This window comes from Syngnathus typhle, linkage group LG3 (assembly GCF_033458585.1).
Source record: "Syngnathus typhle isolate RoL2023-S1 ecotype Sweden linkage group LG3, RoL_Styp_1.0, whole genome shotgun sequence".
Lineage (NCBI taxonomy): Eukaryota > Metazoa > Chordata > Actinopteri > Syngnathiformes > Syngnathidae > Syngnathus > Syngnathus typhle.
The window spans coordinates 3,067,873-3,086,939 of record NC_083740.1 but is presented as its reverse complement, the minus strand read 5'-3'; the positions used below and the strand labels follow the sequence as shown (position 1 = coordinate 3,086,939).

Here is a 19,067-nt window from a genome sequence, read left to right as displayed (position 1 = left end):
GTATTTGGGTGAATGCTTCTTTTATAATGAAGCCTCCGGGGGGGGGGAGTAGAAATGTTTTGGGGTCTTTTTACATTTTGGGCTTCGGCAGACAAAGGAAGATCAACAAAAGAATTGCATCCCAATTAACCTAATTTATACAGACGAGGCTCGAAATACACTATGTGATTAAAATAATTTTTGCATTTGAATTACAAAACAATTTTTCTCTTATAAATAATGGAAGTTACGGCTTATTGTAAGCTTGGAGTCTAGCATCTGCTTACTTCATAAAATATGTTGGTTAGTGGGCACGGTTAGGCAAAAATTGATCATTACTAAGATGTGTCGGTGGGTAGCATAATTGGTGCCTTGCAAAGAAGGTCAAAAACTGGTTTCCAATAAACTTTGGTTTCTGAGCTCTGCCCAATAAATGTTTCAACACAAATGCAAAATTAAGAACATGGCTCCATCTTTATTGGTCTAAAAGTGTCAAATTAAATTAAAAAAAAGGCGAATCAAGTCTTCATTTGACAATCTCAGACAGTTAGTGAGGGCCATCGTCCATACTGAGTCTTCCTACCAGCATGTTGTTCTTGGGTGAGCACGTCTCGGGCTCCATGGTCATCACCTGCACTCGGTAGCCATGTGATTCTGCACCCCACGAGCGGTCCAAGTCTACTAGACCCATGCATTGCTTCCCTGCCATAAAACAAACAAGTGCATTTTAATTTGTTTTTAAATGATGGCTAACAGACGGGAATGTCTTTATCTGATGATTCTACACAAATGTAAACATCAATTTGGTAAATTTGAGATGGTTGTTTAAAATCAAAACGGCAATGGAAATCGAAATCACAGCAAATCGTTTAAATGGATCGATTCATCTTGTTTTTTTTTTTTTTAATTACTGATAGGTGACAAATTTTGACAGTATAAAGCCAAATGAAACAGCATGGAATAGCGTAATAGACTGCTTAATAGTTTTGCACTCAAATGAATCTTTACTTAATACCATTATTACTTTTTTTTATGTCAGCCAGTTTGACAAAACAAAAACAACATATTTTCATTTGTCAGTTTGCATTTTCTTTTCTTGACGATGTGAGATGTACAAAAGGTGCTGTCAAGAATTACAAACAATGAAACGCTCATGATTTTGTGTGTTTTGTAGTCAATAAGAAGAGAATATCTGCCCAAAAAAAAAAAAAGAGTTATGTGTTGCGGACTAAAAAGACAAGAGTTCCGAATATCATCCATGGACTTTAGCGATTAGCTTCAGTCAATCAAGGCAGAAACAGTAGACGTCAGGACGTGTAAAACAATCCTGCTGGCCTCTACGTGAACGAATGTTGTACAGTGACACTGGGACAAATCTGACAGCACTCAAGTGGCAGCTGTTTGCCGCAGCTGCTTTACGGCGTCGGTATCGACCCGTAAAGCGAGGTCGCAGAATGTGTCCTTTTGTGTAACCCCATGGGAGCGGAACTGTGCGAGAAGTCGTGCGCTATAAACATGTCGTGGGGCGATACCTATGAGTCTCCTCTCAGGAGGAAGCTGGGGAGCAGTTTGGTCGGCGAAGCGGCACAGCATCATGTGTTCCTAAGGGGGGGGGGGGGGAAGAAGTTGTCCATCACATTTATTTGTATTTGCTATGAGAGCAAAATGGAGGATATGGTCCTAACAGCAGAGCCAGCACACCTGCAGGAAGTCAAGGTTGGAAAGAAAATCGATTTGGTCCCACTTGGCAACTTTAACAACTTCCACTCTTATGGGAAGATTTTGGAGAATATTTTAGTTCGGGTTCACAGAGGCGACCCATTACACTTAAATAATTTTAGTGAGCGGTGAATGTATCTAACATCTAGCCAACTTAGCTCCCAACCAGAAGTTGACCTTGAACATCCTATTTCGACTTCGATTATCTCACATATGGAAAAAAAAATAAAAAATTCAAATCCAAACAATCAAAGTTTCCGTGTACTTGCATACACGCCGCGATATTCATTTTTACTTGTAGGCACGACGTCGATTGGGACATCGGGTTGGCACGGTAACTTCAACAACCTTCAAATGCATCCTCAAAAAAAGATGTCATTTCTCATTACCGCCGCTCTCGGCTGCTCATTAACGTTTCACCTCGACAAGTTCCAGCGGCAGAAATATGTCTCTCCGTGCAGGGCTAGCTAGTCAAAGGCGGTCCCGTGTTGCGACAGGAGGTTGCCACGGCGAGCACCTGCGGCGACGTCTTTTCCGCAGATTAGCGCCCGGAGGCGCTGACAGGGGCTATTCATCACCAAGTGGAAAGGTTCTCGCTCAGCACCAAGAGAGAGCGAGCCTCACCGGTACTGGAGCTTCATTTATTTAGGCAGAAGTGTAACATTATAGAGCCCCAAAAAGAAGCTGGGCAAGGTGTAGTTAATATTCTACTGTGGTAAAAGAGAGTGACAAACGAAAAGGCGGAGGTGGGAGAAGAAAAAAAAATCACTCCATCTTAGCACCTACCTTGTAAATCAGCGTCTCCTGGAACCTTTTGCTGTTAAAAACAAGAGGTTGAATGGGTTAGTACAGCCCAAAAAAATTAATTTGACCATTGGTTGAAAATTAAAAGCAATTACTGTTAAGCCTTTTAATTAAAACGATGTATAAGGACCTTTTCACAGGCCGTAAAAGAATTGTGTGTGTCTGGAATGTGTACACCTGCAGAATACAGAGAAGAGATGCCGGAAGGTGACCCGAGGGTAAGAAAACAGTACCAAAAAAAATGTAAGAAACTAAGATTGCGTCAGTCAGATGTGGCAATGTGTTTTAATCAATATTTGTGAGCTTTTCATGTATGGAGGTTAAAGGTAGAGAGGATGCTTTTTTTTGAGGTTCCACTTTAATATCCATAAATATACATATATTCAATTTATGCCGCAGGCCGATAAAAAAGGAGGGGCGGGGCATTCAAATGACCCGAGGGCTGTAGTTTTGACATCCCTTTTCGGAATTAGGCTTCCTGATCACATTTTTGTTCCAGCAGTTTTGACTTCTTAGGCCACAGGTGTCAAAGTCAAGGCCCAGGGTCCAGATACGGCCCGCCACATCATTTTATGTGGCCCGCGTAGACAAATTGTGTCATTACTAGAATTGCAAATTGTCTTCACTTTTAATTTTATTTTATTTTTAATATTTGACCAGTTTTTACTCGTCTGATTTGAAAACAAGTTATTTGTCAGTTTGTTTTGTAGCTTTTACTGTATGTAATATGAGGTGCTCATACATTTATTTGGGTTGACAGTCATAATGGGCCTCCGAAAGAAGCTCGGACTACAATGAGGCCCGCGAAAAAAAATGACACCCCTGTCTTAGGCCGTGCTAACAAAGCGTTTGCTAGCCGTTAGCATTATTTGTGAGTCACAAAAATCTTTTGTTGTGACAAAGCCCAAATACACAACAAGAGTTTTTTTTTTTTTTGTAACCCTGACTGTTTGAAGACCAGGCTTAGTGTAAATGGAAGTTCAACACGGGAGCTGGCGGTAGACACAAACCTCCTTGGGAAGGTGAACTTAACAGCGTTCTGGATGAATCCATAGCAACAGGGGCTGATGACAAAGGCGGCGCCCGCCTGGATGCAGTGCTCCATCACCATGTCTGTCGCCACGCCGCACGCGTGGAGGGCGACCTGCCGCAAAGATCGCAAAACAATCCAATTAAAGAATCGTCCTTGAACGCTGGCTATGAGGCACGACCGCAAGAGTGCTGCTAACCTTCCTGGCATGGTGGTAAATGGAAATATGAGAAGATTAAAACATAAATTTACTTCTGATGCGTGGTGAAGTTGTTGAGGGCTCGGAGAAGGGCTCCTTTATCTTTTTAGTCGAAAATAAATGTCACATATTTAGAAAAATACAGTACACATCTTTTTTTATAGTACATAACATTTACTACGGAAAAAAAACACAGGTGCTTCTTGGAGGAAGTCCTCTTGAATAAGGCATGGGAAATAAAAGATAAATTAAATTATGAAGGAGAAAAAAGTTGAGTAATATTCAGAGGCACTATCGCAATATTGCTTTCTTTTCATCAGACATCTGATCTTTAATGAGACTATTTTTTTCGATGGGCTTATGAAAGGATTGAGCAAAAAAGGTAAAAAAATGTGTCTTATGATATTGAATAGATTAAATAGATATAACTATAAAATATAATATAGATTAATATAGATTCTACAATGTAGAATATATAGTAAAATATTCATTCTAGTCTGATACAGTAAAGCTGTTCTACCTGTGTTTTTGCCCCTAGTTACAAAACAGTACCTCCCAGAAAATTCTATAAATAGTTTTAGAAACCACAAGCAATTTGAGGAAAACCTTGTTTGTACTCCAGGTGGTTCTTTTTGTGCATTCACTAACAGAAGACCTGTGATTATCAATGGCTTCCTTGCTTCCTGCACTGAAATTAGCCACATCCCACTCGCACAGCCACGAAAAGAAGCTTCCAAGAATGTGTCAGTCGGCGTCCGGGAGTCTGAAAACCACTGGAAGTTGTCTTGACAGCGACGTGGAGGAGCGCAACTTTTGAGGCAGTGAGAGAACAATGAGCATAGTGTAAAAAAAATGAAAATAAAAATGGCCCTTTACAGGAGTACCAAATACAATAACAAGAGACTGTATTATAATAATAATAATGATATTGATAATAATAGTACTAATAATAATAATGTGCCTTCTTATATTATTCATTGTATGTGCCTTTTTATTTTTGCTTTTTGTATTGTTTACTTGAATGTGTAATATGTCTTGTCACCGTGGGATAGTAGGAAATGAAATTTCGATCCCTTTGTATGTCTTGACATGTGAAGAAATTGACAATAAAGCAGTCTTTGAATAATGATAATAATAATAATAATTAATAAGTCATTATACCAAAGCATTGTCATGTGATGATCAGTTCATTCAAGTAGGAAGACGCTCAGGCAAACCAGCAGGCTATGACTGCAAATGTGTGGAGGCACAAATATTCTTACGAGGCACTCAAAAAAAAACCACCCACGCGCTTGGAGAGGAATAATCCGTGCACTTTACTGCCCACTAAGTAGAACAAGTGTTGAATAAAAGCCGCGTTATTTCATATTATAGCAGGGACACGGTGAATGTTGCGAGCCGAGTTATGACACTTGAAGGGCTCCGTCCTGACCAATGACCACAAACAGCAGATGGTCCAAACAAGATGGCCCATAACAAGGCTTGTGTGCGGATACAAAACATCCATCTGTGACCGATGGGGAGGGATTTAAAAAGTTGAATACATTTTCAAATGACCTCAAAAAAAGTCCAACGCTGCACAAGTCGGACAAGATGCAATTCGACCAAGACGCAAGAAGGATTAACTCTGCCTATTTGTTTCTGCTCGACCTTCCCGCCTTATTTCCTATCTCCACCAGATTGAAGTCAAAGCACACAAAAAGCAAACAAATATTCTAAGACATCTTTTTCGGACATCAAAACAGTTCCGTGTGCCCAAACATGGTTTGAATTTATGCACCTGGCCGCAGATGTTTTCGTCGACTAATCGCGCACTTGCAGAGCCGAGGTCTTGGCAGCGATGTCGCCGAGGAAAATGTGAATGAATGCAGATGCAAGACAGACGGTGGCCGGGTTGCCTGCATAAAAGCTGATATGCCTGGCAGCCATATTTACGCCAACCACATGTACAAAACACTTTGCTTCACTAACACTACAACAGTCCATCCATTTTCTCTAACGTTCGCTGTCGGGTGAGCTCGAGGCAGTTCCAGCTGGCTTTGGGTGAGTTGTGGTGTGTGGTGTGGTATTTGAGAATAAAAAGAAAAAAAAACACACTCTCAATCACATATTAGAATTGCAAATGTTATTACCGTATTTTCCGCACTATAAGGCGCACCTAAAACCCTCAAATTTTCTCAAAAGTCGACAGTGCGCCTTATAATCAGGTGCGCCTTATATATGGACCAATATTGAGCCACTACAGCAGGCGTGTCCAAAGTCCGGCCCGCGGGCCAAATGTATATATATCTTATACATGGACAAAGTTTTAAAATGGACCATTCATTGAAGGTGCGGTTTATAATGGGTATGGATATAAGCGGGATTATATAAAAGATAATATAGTAAAAAAAAAAAAAAAAACTGACTTGGCTTTCCCGCTAGCACTGTAACAAAGGTCACGCAATGACGGTTTAGCCTTGGTTGTTTGTATTTCCAAAGGGACACGTTTTTTTCAACTCAACAAGCGTTCTACGATACTTTACACCCAACACTCCTTCAGCGTTTATTTCTCGGGCCAAGCCGCCTCTCGTCTCTTTAATAACAGTGGAACGCCGTGCTTGACAGAAGAGGCGAGCTCTAAAAGGCGAGCGATTAAAGCGCCACTTCAGGAAATGAAAAGCTCTCTGAGTGCGTTCTGACAAGAATGATCACTGCCTGGCGTTTTCACGCCTAACAGAGGAAAAACACGTCTTCGGCAAAGCCATATGCGGCAATTCGTCTCAGGCATTGACACTTAGATGATTTGCATAATTATAATGACACTCAGTCAAGAAGGGACCGCCGCCAAGGACGAGCAATCCTTATTTGGACCAGCACCAAATTGTACTGCTTCAAGGATACTCACCTCCTGCATTTGGCTACACTGCGTCATCAAGTTTCATGTATTATTCATTGAGAAAAAGGAAAAAGGACATATTCTGTAATGTTAACAAATATGTTTTTTTGTGTTCTTCCTATTTTGCCCCAATAATGTTCAGTTGGAAAAGAAATAGTATTGCTAGGTACAGCAAGTGAATGACTAGCTTTTATAGAAGCATGTGTATCTGTTTGTTGGAAACCTAGCTAGCTAGCAGTCAAACAGCAACCGACTGACTAGTAAATCAGCTAAAGTAATTTAGCTAAGTAATGAGTAGTGGGTAGTTTGTGAGGAATATTGTTTGCTAACAACCTAGCTACGTAGCATAACATGACAAACTGACAAGCTAACGAACCTCAATAACATTTAATACAACCTAAAATGTTGTCACTACACATTCCGTAGTTATGTAATGGGGAAAATACAATGGATGTGAATAATATATTTTTTTCATCTTATTATTGAATTGCGGAATAAATGTGCTTCTTCATTCAATAACTTAACCCTACCCATTAATTGCAAATCCATTTAGCTTAATATAATTCGGTAAATCTATACAATTTCAGACAAAAAATGGCGTAAAAGACAAAAATAGATTAATTGCAAGTTTCTCTCTAAATAATAATAATAAAATAAAAGTATACTCACCCCTATTTGAAAGGGTCCGGTGAAATAGTCTAGGTTGGCCTGAATGAAGCCGATGTTTTCTAGACCGAGCTCTAGGCTGCGACCGTGCGCCCTGATCAGAGACTCTTCCTTGTTTTCTATGAGGATGACCTGGAACAAACGTCGATGTGTTGGTCAATATTTGTTGGCTGCTCACTGTGAGCGATCCATAAAGCACAGTCGTGTAATGTTACCTGACACAGTGGGAGGGCGTGAGCCAGAACAATGCCCATGTGGCCCTGGCAGCATAAAGAAGGAAAAGTTGTTATGGAAAGTAACAAAAAATAATCACGAAAAAAAAAAAGTGAGTTTTTGCAGATAGAGATTGACAGAATGAAATAAAAAATAAAAATCACCGTTCCACTGCAGAAATCCACCACAGTGTCTCCTGGTTTGGCTAGCTGCGTCACCATGGCAACTAAATTATTCAACTGTTGCCTCTTTCTAACTGTGCGGACGTTTGACATTTTCCCTGCAAGAGAGCACAAAAAGGCCAAGGGCTTGATGCTACATGGAATAAGTAAAAACAATAAGTAGTCATGCTTTCTTTCATTTCATAGAAATTGATCGTTTTTTTTGGAGTCTGGTGCAAAAAGAAAAAGCAGCATGGAAGTATGTAAAAAGTGAAATATACTATATTCTGATGTGCTATATTCCCGAACAGTTTTATTCATTCATTTCTGCTTTTATTTTCAGTTCTAGTTCCATTTGCCAAAGCAAGACAAAGTACTGTGTGCATGTAGGTCGTCTATGAGATGCTGTTAAAAAAAAAAAAGAACGCTACAAAACCAAAAACGAGTACAACACTTTCATTAGCGATTTGTATAACAACCCTAGCATACAAAAGGATGAACTGTCACAAATATAAAACAGCTTTCTGAACCCCTGTAGCCAGCTCAGAGGGAGAAAAACGGCCCATTAGGTCCAATCACGAGTAACAAAAGACGAGTTACACAACTAAAAAACACACGTTGAGTGAGTAGCCTTGCAATGTGATATTTTATGCAGTCTGATGTCAGATTAGGCTATTTACCACCGGCAGCAGTACAGATTATCATCATTATAGCAGTTGGAAGATTTTCAAATCTTTCTCTGGAATGACGTCATTGTGATGTGACCCAGGTGTTTTAGTAGGGAAACCATTTTCCTCCGAAAAGAACCTACGGTTGATGACAAAGCAGCGGTAGATTTCCGAGAAGCTTCCCTGACGCATCCCACCCATTGCGTGGATTGTTAAGAGGAGGGCGGGGCGGAGGAAGGGTCCATTAGCCCTGGCTACAGCAGCTGGCACTAAACCCTGAGTGCCTCCATTAGCCTTTGATTCTGCAGGACTGGCCGGGGATTTATCGGAGCGTTCCATCAGCAGATTAGAATGTAAACAGCGTAGCGGCGAAGCGCCTCCGCAGCGCGAGCCCTGCGGGATCCGACAGCTCCGTCTCCCACGGGAAATGCTGGCGTTAAGACAAGAAGGGTTGCGTGAAGATTGAAGATTAGGCCACGATCTAGTTGCATTTGCGGCAATTTAGACGCCACTGGTTTAGTTTGATGATCATTTGGGGAGAAAGTAAAAATAATGAGGAAATACAAGAGAAGGTTATTAGCCTCTAAGAGAGCCCCCCCCCCCCGCCCCCACCTCTTAACGTGCAACAGTTTTTGGTTCATATTACACGTTTTGAAATATGCTCCTTACAAGTACCGAGAAATATGTTTGTCACATAAAACGACGACGTGTTTGACGAGGCTGTCTAGAAGAGGTAACCCTATCAGTCAGGGAAATCTATTTGGAGTGTAGCGCTCAAAATAATTTGCCTGCGGACAGAAAAGATAAAGCGATGGTGAATATAAAAAAAAAAATGAAAATCCGAGTAAAAATCAAGTCAGAACCTGCAGCACAGAGCACTTGAATCAATTAATAATAATCTAGATTAGTTTAAAAGGAGTAGACGTCACTTATTTGAGAAAGCTTCAAAAGTTGGAAGCAGCATGACATTTTTTGTGTACTCGCGAAATGCGGCGATGACAGCAGAAAAAAAAAACGCCATCCTAATGAAGTTGAAGCGGGTAGGGGAAAAAAAAAAAACTCGTCAGCTTGCATCCTTCAGCGGCTAAGGAATGTCTGTCAAAACATGACCAGACGGAGCTGCGGGCGAGAGGTTGCCTCGTGCAGGTTGCGGCGTGTAACCCGCCTTTCCACGTAGCTCGGCCTCCAAAAACGGTGTCATGTCTGTTTTGCTCTGCCAAATTAATTCAATTGCAGCCGGAACTGCCTTCCAGTTTTACCTTTGTTGAAAAGTCAAAGTGAAATCCGAATTGTGCTACTAATTTATAAATTGTATCGTCATCATTGTTAAAATTAGCGGCCCGGATATTTATTTGCTAATGTGGATGTACGCAATAATTGACAACATCAAATTGGTAAACGATATGCTGCCTCTATGAAGTCTTAAATCTGGAATGAGTCTGTAAAAATAAAAAGATTGAATATAGCATCAAAGTGGCGAAATTGATCAAATGGTCAAATCATTCATCTCGATTATAATAGATGAATAATGTTACACACTGACAAATAAACAAATTCGAATCAATCCATCTCTTCGAAAATGACTTTTCTGTAACTTAATAAATCGAAAAGAAATGACAAAAATACCAAATTGCCATATTCAATTTCCATCCAGCTTCATCTCAAATCCATTCCCGGCGTGATTCGGGACAATCGTGACCATGAAACTTTCAAGGCGTCCTGGCCCGAAGCAAACACGTATTGTCACATACCAGAACGTCTACAAATGATTTGTCGAGAGCTTAAGCCTTCGTTTGTTCCCTTGGGGTTATTTTTCTTGTCAAATTAGCAGACAGGCAAACACAGAGAACGCCTGTCCGACGCCCTTCCACGAGTTAAACCGTGCAAACCGTCGTCGCTACGGCTAACACACCGTTTCCGCCGTGTTTCACATAAAACAATACGTCCAAATGATTTTGGGCAGCTGAATCGATCCATCTTGTCAGTGAAGCTGAACGTGTCACTGGATCGTTTTTACGCTGGAAAGCACATTTGCTTCTCCGGCTTAAAGAAACAAATGGCCAGAGAGTCTCGTAAAAAAAAAATGTCTCGATTTACCAAGTCCGAAGGGAACCGGAGAGGAATAGCACGGTTAGCTGTTAACATGCCGCAGTATTAGTGTCAAGTGGCCCTAAGGCTCAAAATGTTTCTCAGTAGAGCCTTAGAAAGTCTCAAGCAATTGGGAATTCTGAAGCGAGCTGCAGAATGATGAATAATTCAAATATTGAAAAAAATAATCTGCTCATTCAGCATTATCTGGTGAAAGAGGATGATAAATAGGCCCTGTGTAAAGTACATTAAAATGCATGGTGATATATATATATTTTTTGCTGTACACATTTAGATCTCAGCTCAATATGCAAGACCAAGATTTTGTTTTTATTACATCCCGGTACTCGCATCTGGAATAGATACGCAACTTTAAAATGTCGGCCCGTCAACGGCGTGTTCTGTTTTCCAGGTTTGTTCTATGACGTGGATCACGCTAAAAGCCTCCCAATAAAATCACAAGATTTTACGAGCGGCCCAATCTTGGCCACTGCTTTTGCGTTTTGAATCACATTTTGAAAACTTTAAAGAAAGACCCTGAAAAACAACGATTCGCAACAACCTCCACGCGAGTCAATGAACTGTGAAAGTACAAGAAGAAGCAAACCGCTCAGTGGCGAGCTGAATGAAAAGGTCAGGTGGGAATTTGCCCTAAAAAATATTGTCAGTTTTGAACGACCAATCCATGTTTGGACTCTCAAGGACTAAACAAAGACAAAAAGGATCCAATCAGTTGTTACGTGAACACATCTTTGGCAGCAGCAGCGGTAAGTCTCGATGGCTCCGTGAAACTTGTCGTTTGCAACATTCCAATCCAAAGACTCCCTGGTTTCCACAAACAAACCTTTGGATCACTTCAGCGCGACTTACAATGACAAACTCAATATGGCTTCGGTATAATTGCCTTGGCACTGCATGGATGATATGCACTGGGCTTGAAATGGAGGCATTAATCAAGAGCTTACTAATTAGCTACAATCATTATGCGTGTCAAATGGATGATTAGATGAGCAATTAGATTCAAATTTATGATGTCCCTAACCTTTTTACTCTCTCGCTCTGACACTGAGCTAGGATGTCTGTTTTTGCGGAATACCACAAAAAAAAAAAAAAAAGGCTCTTATAAAAATTGTTTTCGAGATCAAAAATATTTTTCATGGGCAGACCTTCGCAGACTAAAGTTCGCCAATTCCAAAACACAAAGCTCAAGAGAGTCAGTATCCTTGAAAAGCACCGGTGGCCAATTAACATTTTCTTGGGGGAGAAAAAAAATGTAATAAAAACTATGTCAACAAATGCCTTTCACTTAAAAAGAAACAAAAAGAAAAATCTTATCTCATGTTCCTTCTTGAGAAACAAGTCTGACCAAGTGGGGAAGATATTTTAATACCTAGTGACAAAGTACTGGTTTGAAGCGACGATGACAGTAATTTGTACCGTACCCTGCGGGTATCACAACATCAAGTCAATGATAATCTGAGGGAGATTCATAAAACTCAACTTGAATGAAATGCAGTAATTATCCGAGCGCCGGTTTAAGTGGTGACATGCCTAGGGGGAAATCATGCCTCTAACTTTGCGACGGAGCTATTGATGAACGGCCGACAATCCATCTTCACATTTCCAAGACAGTCCAAAAGAGGTTGTCTGGAAACTAAATGAGGTAGATTCATTTCAACCATCAAACGATTTTAGTACTGTTGGAAACTTGGCTGGGATACAATAGAAGCATCTTAAAATGGTTTAAGTCCGACTTGGAGAGTTACTTTGTAAGTTCTGAATCTGGTCAAATTGTGGTGGGATCCCTCAGGGGTCAACCCTGGAACCCTTTTTGTTTTAGTCTGAATGTTACCTTCAGAAATGCCTTCGTTTGGCAGCTCTCTACGTTCACACACGGCGGCTGTAAATTTCTGCCGGTTGTACTTTGGTTGAACCGTGTTGTTGTACAATCTCCATCTCCAAAAAAGCCACAGCTCTGCCTCTTCAAGTCACGCTCATAGAAGGAAGACACGGGAATTCAATGTGGTCCGCAAAACAAGCCCGGAGGACGCAATAGCGGCATGTCTCAACTATGACAACTATGCGGTCTCTTCATCAGCCTTGTTGTGTTGCCCTGCCCTCACCGCCGGCCTTGTTTATCTTGATAATGGTTGTCCCTTGTCAGACAATCGGAGCCTCATCTCATCTACGGCTGTCCCCCCCATCCTTCTTGCCCGCTCTGCCGCCTCACGAAAACAACATCAACAGATACTTCCGCCGGTGTTGTTTTTGCAAAATTTTGACTGGCTATTCGAAAAACTGATTTCCAACAAAGAAGTTCGGCTTCAAGGTATCGCGGGACGTGAGCTTTGTCACCCTTTGGGGGTGCCGACTATAAACCACGTTGATTATCGATGTAGACGCTCAAATTAAAGCGGTAAGTCAGCACTTTCTCCTCCAAAGTTATTGCTTGTAATCTGGCACCACGGACAATTCATGCATTTTATTGCTCTCATGAAAGAAAGAAATGGACGAAGCTCCTTCAAGGACCTGCTTGTGTAAGATTTCTTACTCGGGTGTCATCGAGAAAATGAGGCTGTGCTGGACGTGTGTGAGGCCGTTTACGTACAGCATAGGATCAGAAAAAAAAACACACACACGCAGGGTTCAAGGCAAACTGGCTGCCTTTTGTCTCTGGGTTAATTACATGGTGCTAAACACTGTAATGCTGCTCAGGGAGACGTTAACAGGGTTGCAGTTATCGAGCGAGATTAATCGGCAACGAGTGGCTGAGGAAGAAAAAAAAAAAACCTGGCGAATGTGGAGGTTCATTTGTTCCGTGACTACGTTCCAAATTAATTCTCACCATTGGAATGAATTGAAAAGGCAATCATTTGTTCCATTCTCCAAAACACCACAATTGTTTTTCTTTTTACTAAAGACAAATTGCACTCCATTGTAAAACAGGATGATCAAGCAGAAAAGCAAGAAATAAATTGCTTTTGTAAAGTGGAGTTGTGACAAGCCACAAAGTGTTGCGTGTGTGCCTTTAAGAGGGGTGGCTTTATTTGTAACTACAAATATAAATAAAAACAAAGTAGCCAACAATGATTTGCAAATCCTCTTTGACCTACCGTATTTTTCGCACTATAAGGCGCACTGGATTACAAGGCCCACCTTCAATGAATGGCCCATTTTAAAACATTGTTAAAACATAAGGCACTCCGGATTATAAGGCGCGTAGAATAAATAACTCAACGTTGCTCAAACGTTAATCCAATCACAATATAGTAACACTCAAAATAGTGAAAACAACAATATATCAATAACTCAACGTTGCTCAAACGTTAATATCACACGACACACAAAATAAACACGTAAAGCTTACTTTAATAAATTAGTCCTCATCCACGAATCCATGTATAAGGCGCACCGGATTATAAAGCGCACTGTCGGCTTTTGAGAAAATTGGAGGCTTTTAGGTGCGCCTTATAATGTGGAAAATACGGTACATTCATTTGAATGTTGATATTGATTGTATTCTATTGTAATCTTCAAACTTATTAAAGTGTTTGCAAATAAATGAATAAATCAGTAAAGAGGTGCTAGAGTCAAGCGTTTAGAATCTAGAGTACCTTCCGTGGGATTGATGGCATCGGGTAAGATGTCCCATGGGAGTGCCCAATCCGGGCAAGGATGATGAGCAAAGGTCGCCTCGATGCCATTTTCCTACGACGACACAAATAAATACTCGTTACCATGGAAACATATTGACAACCTTGAGGCACGAGATACACTCCAGGGACGATACAGCATTTTTTCTCTCAGGCAGTTATATTAAATATATTTGAGCAAAAAGTGCAACACAGCCATGCTGCAAATAAAAGTGGATTTCGCAAGGGACGGCTTTTATGAAATTCTTTAGGGAACAACAACTTGACATCATTTGATTTATTTGGGAAAACATTGACATGATTAAAGTCAGGGAATTAAAAATAACTTCAATCGTAGAGGGAGTAATACAAAACAGAATTTTTCTCCCGAGGGGCTACATTTGGAGATGTTGGCTGGCGGTTTTGTTTTCATTTGGACGGCTGCCTGTCGAGTGCATTTGGCACCAATCATCGGAATGTGTTAAGTGAGGTGAGAAAGAGGTTATTAGGCATCGAGGGCTGCGGATGGTGAAACCGGAAGATGCTGCTTAGCGTCACCAAGGATTTTGTTGTCGGCGTGTCACACACACACACAAACTGTCGCACAAGATGTACGCTCGTATGGAGACACTCACAAACAGTTAATATTATTTGGGATTTTTCAACATAGTTGCTTCTTAATTCATTTTAACTTTTGATTTTTAAATTCAGTTTTAATTTTTTTTTTTTAGTGTAGATGTGTTACTTTTATTTAAGAGTTTTGGGTGAAAAGCTTTGTTTTTTGAAACTCTTGTATATATTTTTTTCTTTAATAATTAGTAATGGTTTGCGTGTTACAGCATGAGTATTGTAAAATCTGGTCGCTAAATATTGTGTCATAAAGTAAACCACTAATTTTTTTGTACGGATGTATAACAATAACAAAATGAATAACAAAATTTCAAATAAATTCATCTATTTTAATTCACATAAGATTTTGCAATAATTCTAGTTAAAGTCAGGTTTAGAAACATAGCTTGCCGTTTTAGTTGGTTTCCCTTTTTCTAAAAGCATGTTTGTTTTTATTTTATTTGGGCAATGACAATAAAATTTAAAGGGAAATTTTCTTTTTTGAGGGGGTTATTTCTTAAATCTTTATGAACTTAAATAACCTTGACACAAACACACACACACACAGTTGACAGCACAACAGCTGCAGACAAGACAGTTGCGGCACGGAGCCATTGCGGTAATCCCTCCCGTCCAGAGTTTAGAATGGCGGCCATTGTGCCTGTATGGAAGCGCGCATACCTCGCAGCGTCAATGTGTGATTTCAATCTTTCATGTCCAATTAAATTTAATCCACTGTCATGTAAAAAAACAACAACCTCGAGCACCCAACTCTGTCCCCCTTGTCACGCCACTTATGATCATGTTACACACTCAAGTCCCCACGTTTCCATAAAGCGGGCTCTTCTATTCGTTCCAGCGTGTATTTACGTCCAACTTTTATGTGTTCTACTGAAACGGCCTGTTTTTGCAGCATGTAAAAAGATGGCCGGCAATTTGCACAGTGCGCACGATTGCAAGTGCATGTGTGGATTGTATTATTCTATAATGAAAGGAAGTTTTTATTAGCTGGCCCAATAAAAAAAGAATAATAATAATCTCACGGCCGTAAAACCAGCCCATAAGAAACGCCCTTTTGAAATGTTAATTTGATGACGGAAAGCTCTTGCGGAGCGCTGCCAGAGGGAGGAATCATTGTACAATTAAAAGTAGCTTTGCCAGGAGCCAAAACACGACATTAGAGATTCATCCTTGAAGGTACAAAAGAGCAGAAATTAAAGCACAAAACCTCTGCGTTGGTAAAAATGAAATGTGTTAATGCAAGATGTGTAAATGAGCAGACGCCATTAGAATTTGTCTTTGCCAAAGAAAGTCACTTCATGAAGATTTTCAAAGTAGGTGAAAAGCTTTGGGCTCATTTTCCCCACTTTCGTAAAGACAAATTGAATCGTAAAAACGTTTTTGTCATTTTTGATTGTTGGCATGTCATGAAATATGTGATGTCATGCAACTGTGTGCCTTAGCTCAATCAAATTGCAGAACAAAGTGTTTTACTTTAAGTTTGGTTAGGGTGGGCCGGGGGCCGCCGACAAAAGGCAGCTGCGTGCTCGTCTCCTCTTCCCGCTCCAGTTGATTTGCCGGGTCGCCTTCGACCGGTAGCCCAGTTGGGAGGGGCGGTGGATTTTCCAGGGCTACAAAAGTGATCCCGCATATTCCGCCGGCCCGAAGTACCCCGGGCACCTCCTGAATGCGGCGGTACCAGCGCAGCAGGTGGGGGAGGCGGCGCAGCGTGCTGGCAGCATGGCTTCGGATGGAAGACTGTCAAAAGAGAGCAGCGGGTGAGGTGGGGGTGAGCGGGTTCAATAAGTGACTCATAAAACGTCACATTGCAGCTCACGTCAGAGCCTCGCCGAGGGTCACATCAGAACAGCGAGCAGGGACGAAGGTGTAAAGACCCAGAAAGAAACACCGAAGCCGTGTCACGGCGATAACAAGGCTCGGCGGTAAAACAAGGGGGGGGTGAAAAGAATCCGTTGTGTCTACTTTGCGTCGGCGAGTGTCGAGAGGAGACACGCCAGGCTGAGTGTGAAACTGGAAAGCAACGGAGCACAGCTTACTTGCAAGAGGTTTGTTGTGGGAATGAGTTCATTCCCAATGTGGAAGAAGAATAGTTGGAGATGGCTGGAGGGTGAAATAGATGTCGCGGCTGTCTGGCGGCGTGCGCAGTTTAAGTTAAATATTCTCCTCAGTTTCCACAAAACACTCTTTTTTTTTTTATTGGACACAACTTTGGCCTCATTACTAAAGTCACGGACGAGCTCACCGCTGCCCAATGAGAAAAATGGTTTCCAAATCAAAATAAATACAACCCGACACGAATTATAACACAATGCTAAAGAGGACATGTTTAATGAAGTCTCAGGGCGAAAATCCCAAATTGAGTCTCCGCCATGCGACTCTTGACCGCACAGTGGGTGTCTTCTCATCGTCCAGCCATCACGAAACGATCATTAAAAATAATGGCCCAGACCCCACACTAAGTTTTGTTACAAGTTCCGAGATCTGCCACTGTTTGTTAAATACAACACGGAGGGTGAGACTCCCCAATCACAGCATTAAATGTCGCTGTGTGTTGCTCATTGCTTGAATAAAAACAATAACAAAGGAACGCTACTGGCAAGGGGTCGAGACAGAGCCCTGCTGCGAAAAGCAGAAAAGTAATTGGCAGTCCTACTAAAAAGGTTAAGACTGCCAATATTAGTTAAAAAATAACAACATGGGTGATTTGAACCAAAATATGACTAGTGTGTAGAAATCTTATCCATCAAGTGTATTTTGATACAAGAATGCCAGAGAAGATTCATTAGCGGACTAGTTTTAAATTTTGCGGGAGGAAAATTTGGCATCTTATTAAAATGTGCTTTAAATGTGTTTTGGTTCACTATCAAACGTTTTTTTTGTGTCTTGGTCTTCAGCAGCACTAAGTTGAAAGAAGCTTTGAGTTATGCATTGGCACAGGCAGGCTTTAATGATTAGCAGGCAGCTCACCAGGTACTGATGGATGCAGGGCAGCAGGACCACATCAGTCAGAGTGAAGTACAGCCCCTCCGCAAAGACGTGCTCCAGCACAGGCAGGTCGTTGGTCTTGACTTTTCTGATCTCATAGCTCTCCCTAGTGGTCGGACTTGGACTTGCCGCTGTGGAAAGTTTAGCCAAAGCGGTTTTGAGTTCAAGGCCAACATCACCAGGGTCGGAATCCACGTTGACTTCAGGTGAGTCTTTATTTGTGTTTTGTCTCAGCTGCTTGAGCTTCTGTCTGCGGATTTTGTCATCGTTGTGGACTTTGACTGGCTCAGCTAGTCTTTGCTCCAGGGTAAGGATGGCAGGAGGGGTTGGCTGCGGCTGCTGGTTGTTGGAATTTTGAAGGTGCTCTTCAACAGCTGATGGGATGCCGATTTCACACAGTCTAGTCCACTTGCTCACCTGAGACAATGTGCGCCAAAAAACAGAAATAGAAAATCAATGGTAAATTGGTAACATTAATTGTTACACTCAAGTAAATTTGGGGATTGACTTCTTCCTGAACGATGCGTGCTAGTATTGGCCACTTGGGGGCAGTATAAGATAGTCAGAAGAACGTAGGTATCTCATTTCAGAAGATAAACTGACTTAACATGTTTGTTTTTGTAGATTTTGTGTTTAAATATTAATTGCTTAATGTGCTACGAGGATGCTTTCTAGCTACATTATTATTATTATTATTATGCTGTCTAAGGTACCACGTACCTCAGCACAGGCTTTGAGACAAGTCTTCTTGAAGCCCAGCAGTTCCTGCACATCATTCCTGGAGGGAGCAGCTTCGACGCTCTTGTTGATGATGTGCCTCAAGACCACGGCCAGTCCGGCTCTGCACAGCCTTCCGGTTTCGTCCAGCACGGCAGGTAGCCGACATCCTCGAACCAGGATAGGCAGATCCTCCGGCTGCACGTCCTGTACGACCAGGAACTCTGGCAGCTGACCCTGAAGGGTCTGAGAACTGTCGATCTTGCTGGAGACTAGGTGGACTTTGAAAGATTTGCACTCACAATAAGACAGGACGAATAGGACGATGGAGGAGTGCAGGGGGAGACGGGTCGCCTCATCTTGTAAACTAACTTCCAGAAAAAGGGAGGCATGTCTCTGCTCTAAGTCTTTCATTATAAAAACAAAAATATGACTAAAATATCAACTTTTGACACTGTTTAAATAACATCTTGACTCAGGTATTTATGGTACAAAATGCAAATTGCCATCCCACCAACCCACGTTGTAAATAAAAACTTCCGGGTATGCGCGCTCACGTCTTCTTCTTCCCCTCCTCCTGACCTCTTCTCGTAACACAGCGCCACCTAACACCATTAGCAAAAATAAACAAAACATAACTAATAAATCCTAATAACCACACTCAAGAGAAAAACACGCGGACATTTTTTAAATAACTT

At 41.4% G+C, this 19,067-nt stretch overlaps 1 protein-coding gene across 2 annotated transcripts; it reads right to left on the bottom strand.

The window, feature by feature from the left end:
- Positions 1-429: 429 nt before the first annotated feature.
- On the bottom strand, positions 430-19,058 carry gstcd (glutathione S-transferase, C-terminal domain containing). 2 transcript variants are annotated; one of them, XM_061274096.1, is made up of 11 exons: positions 18,373-19,058; positions 17,635-18,069; positions 16,141-16,404; positions 14,020-14,113; positions 7,653-7,768; positions 7,491-7,535; positions 7,279-7,407; positions 3,513-3,646; positions 2,485-2,515; positions 1,512-1,581; positions 430-681 (listed from the first exon to the last, which is right to left on the bottom strand). In XM_061274096.1, exons 1-11 carry the CDS (start codon positions 18,781-18,783, stop codon positions 527-529), a joined length of 1,884 nt encoding a protein of 627 aa, XP_061130080.1. In that variant the 5' UTR covers positions 18,784-19,058; the 3' UTR covers positions 430-526. The 2 variants fall into 2 exon arrangements, with proteins under 2 accessions (XP_061130080.1, XP_061130081.1); XM_061274097.1 differs by lacking the exon at positions 1,512-1,581 and having other exon boundaries at positions 18,373-19,057.
- Positions 19,059-19,067: the final 9 nt, after the last annotated feature.

What these genes read in the sequence shown, in the direction of transcription:
- gstcd (XM_061274096.1), bottom strand. Translation starts at nt 18,783, where the DNA reads ATGAAAGACTTAGAGCAGAGACATGCCTCCCTTTTTCTGGAAGTTAGT. An exon ending in GTCTCAAAGCCTGTGCTGAG is followed by an intron (nt 18,070 to 18,372) that starts GTACGTGGTACC and finishes ACATTGTCTCAG; the next exon opens with GTGAGCAAGTGGACTAGACT. An exon ending in AAGTTCACCTTCCCAAGGAG is followed by an intron (nt 2,516 to 3,512) that starts GTTTGTGTCTAC and finishes TGTTTTTAACAG; the next exon opens with CAAAAGGTTCCAGGAGACGC.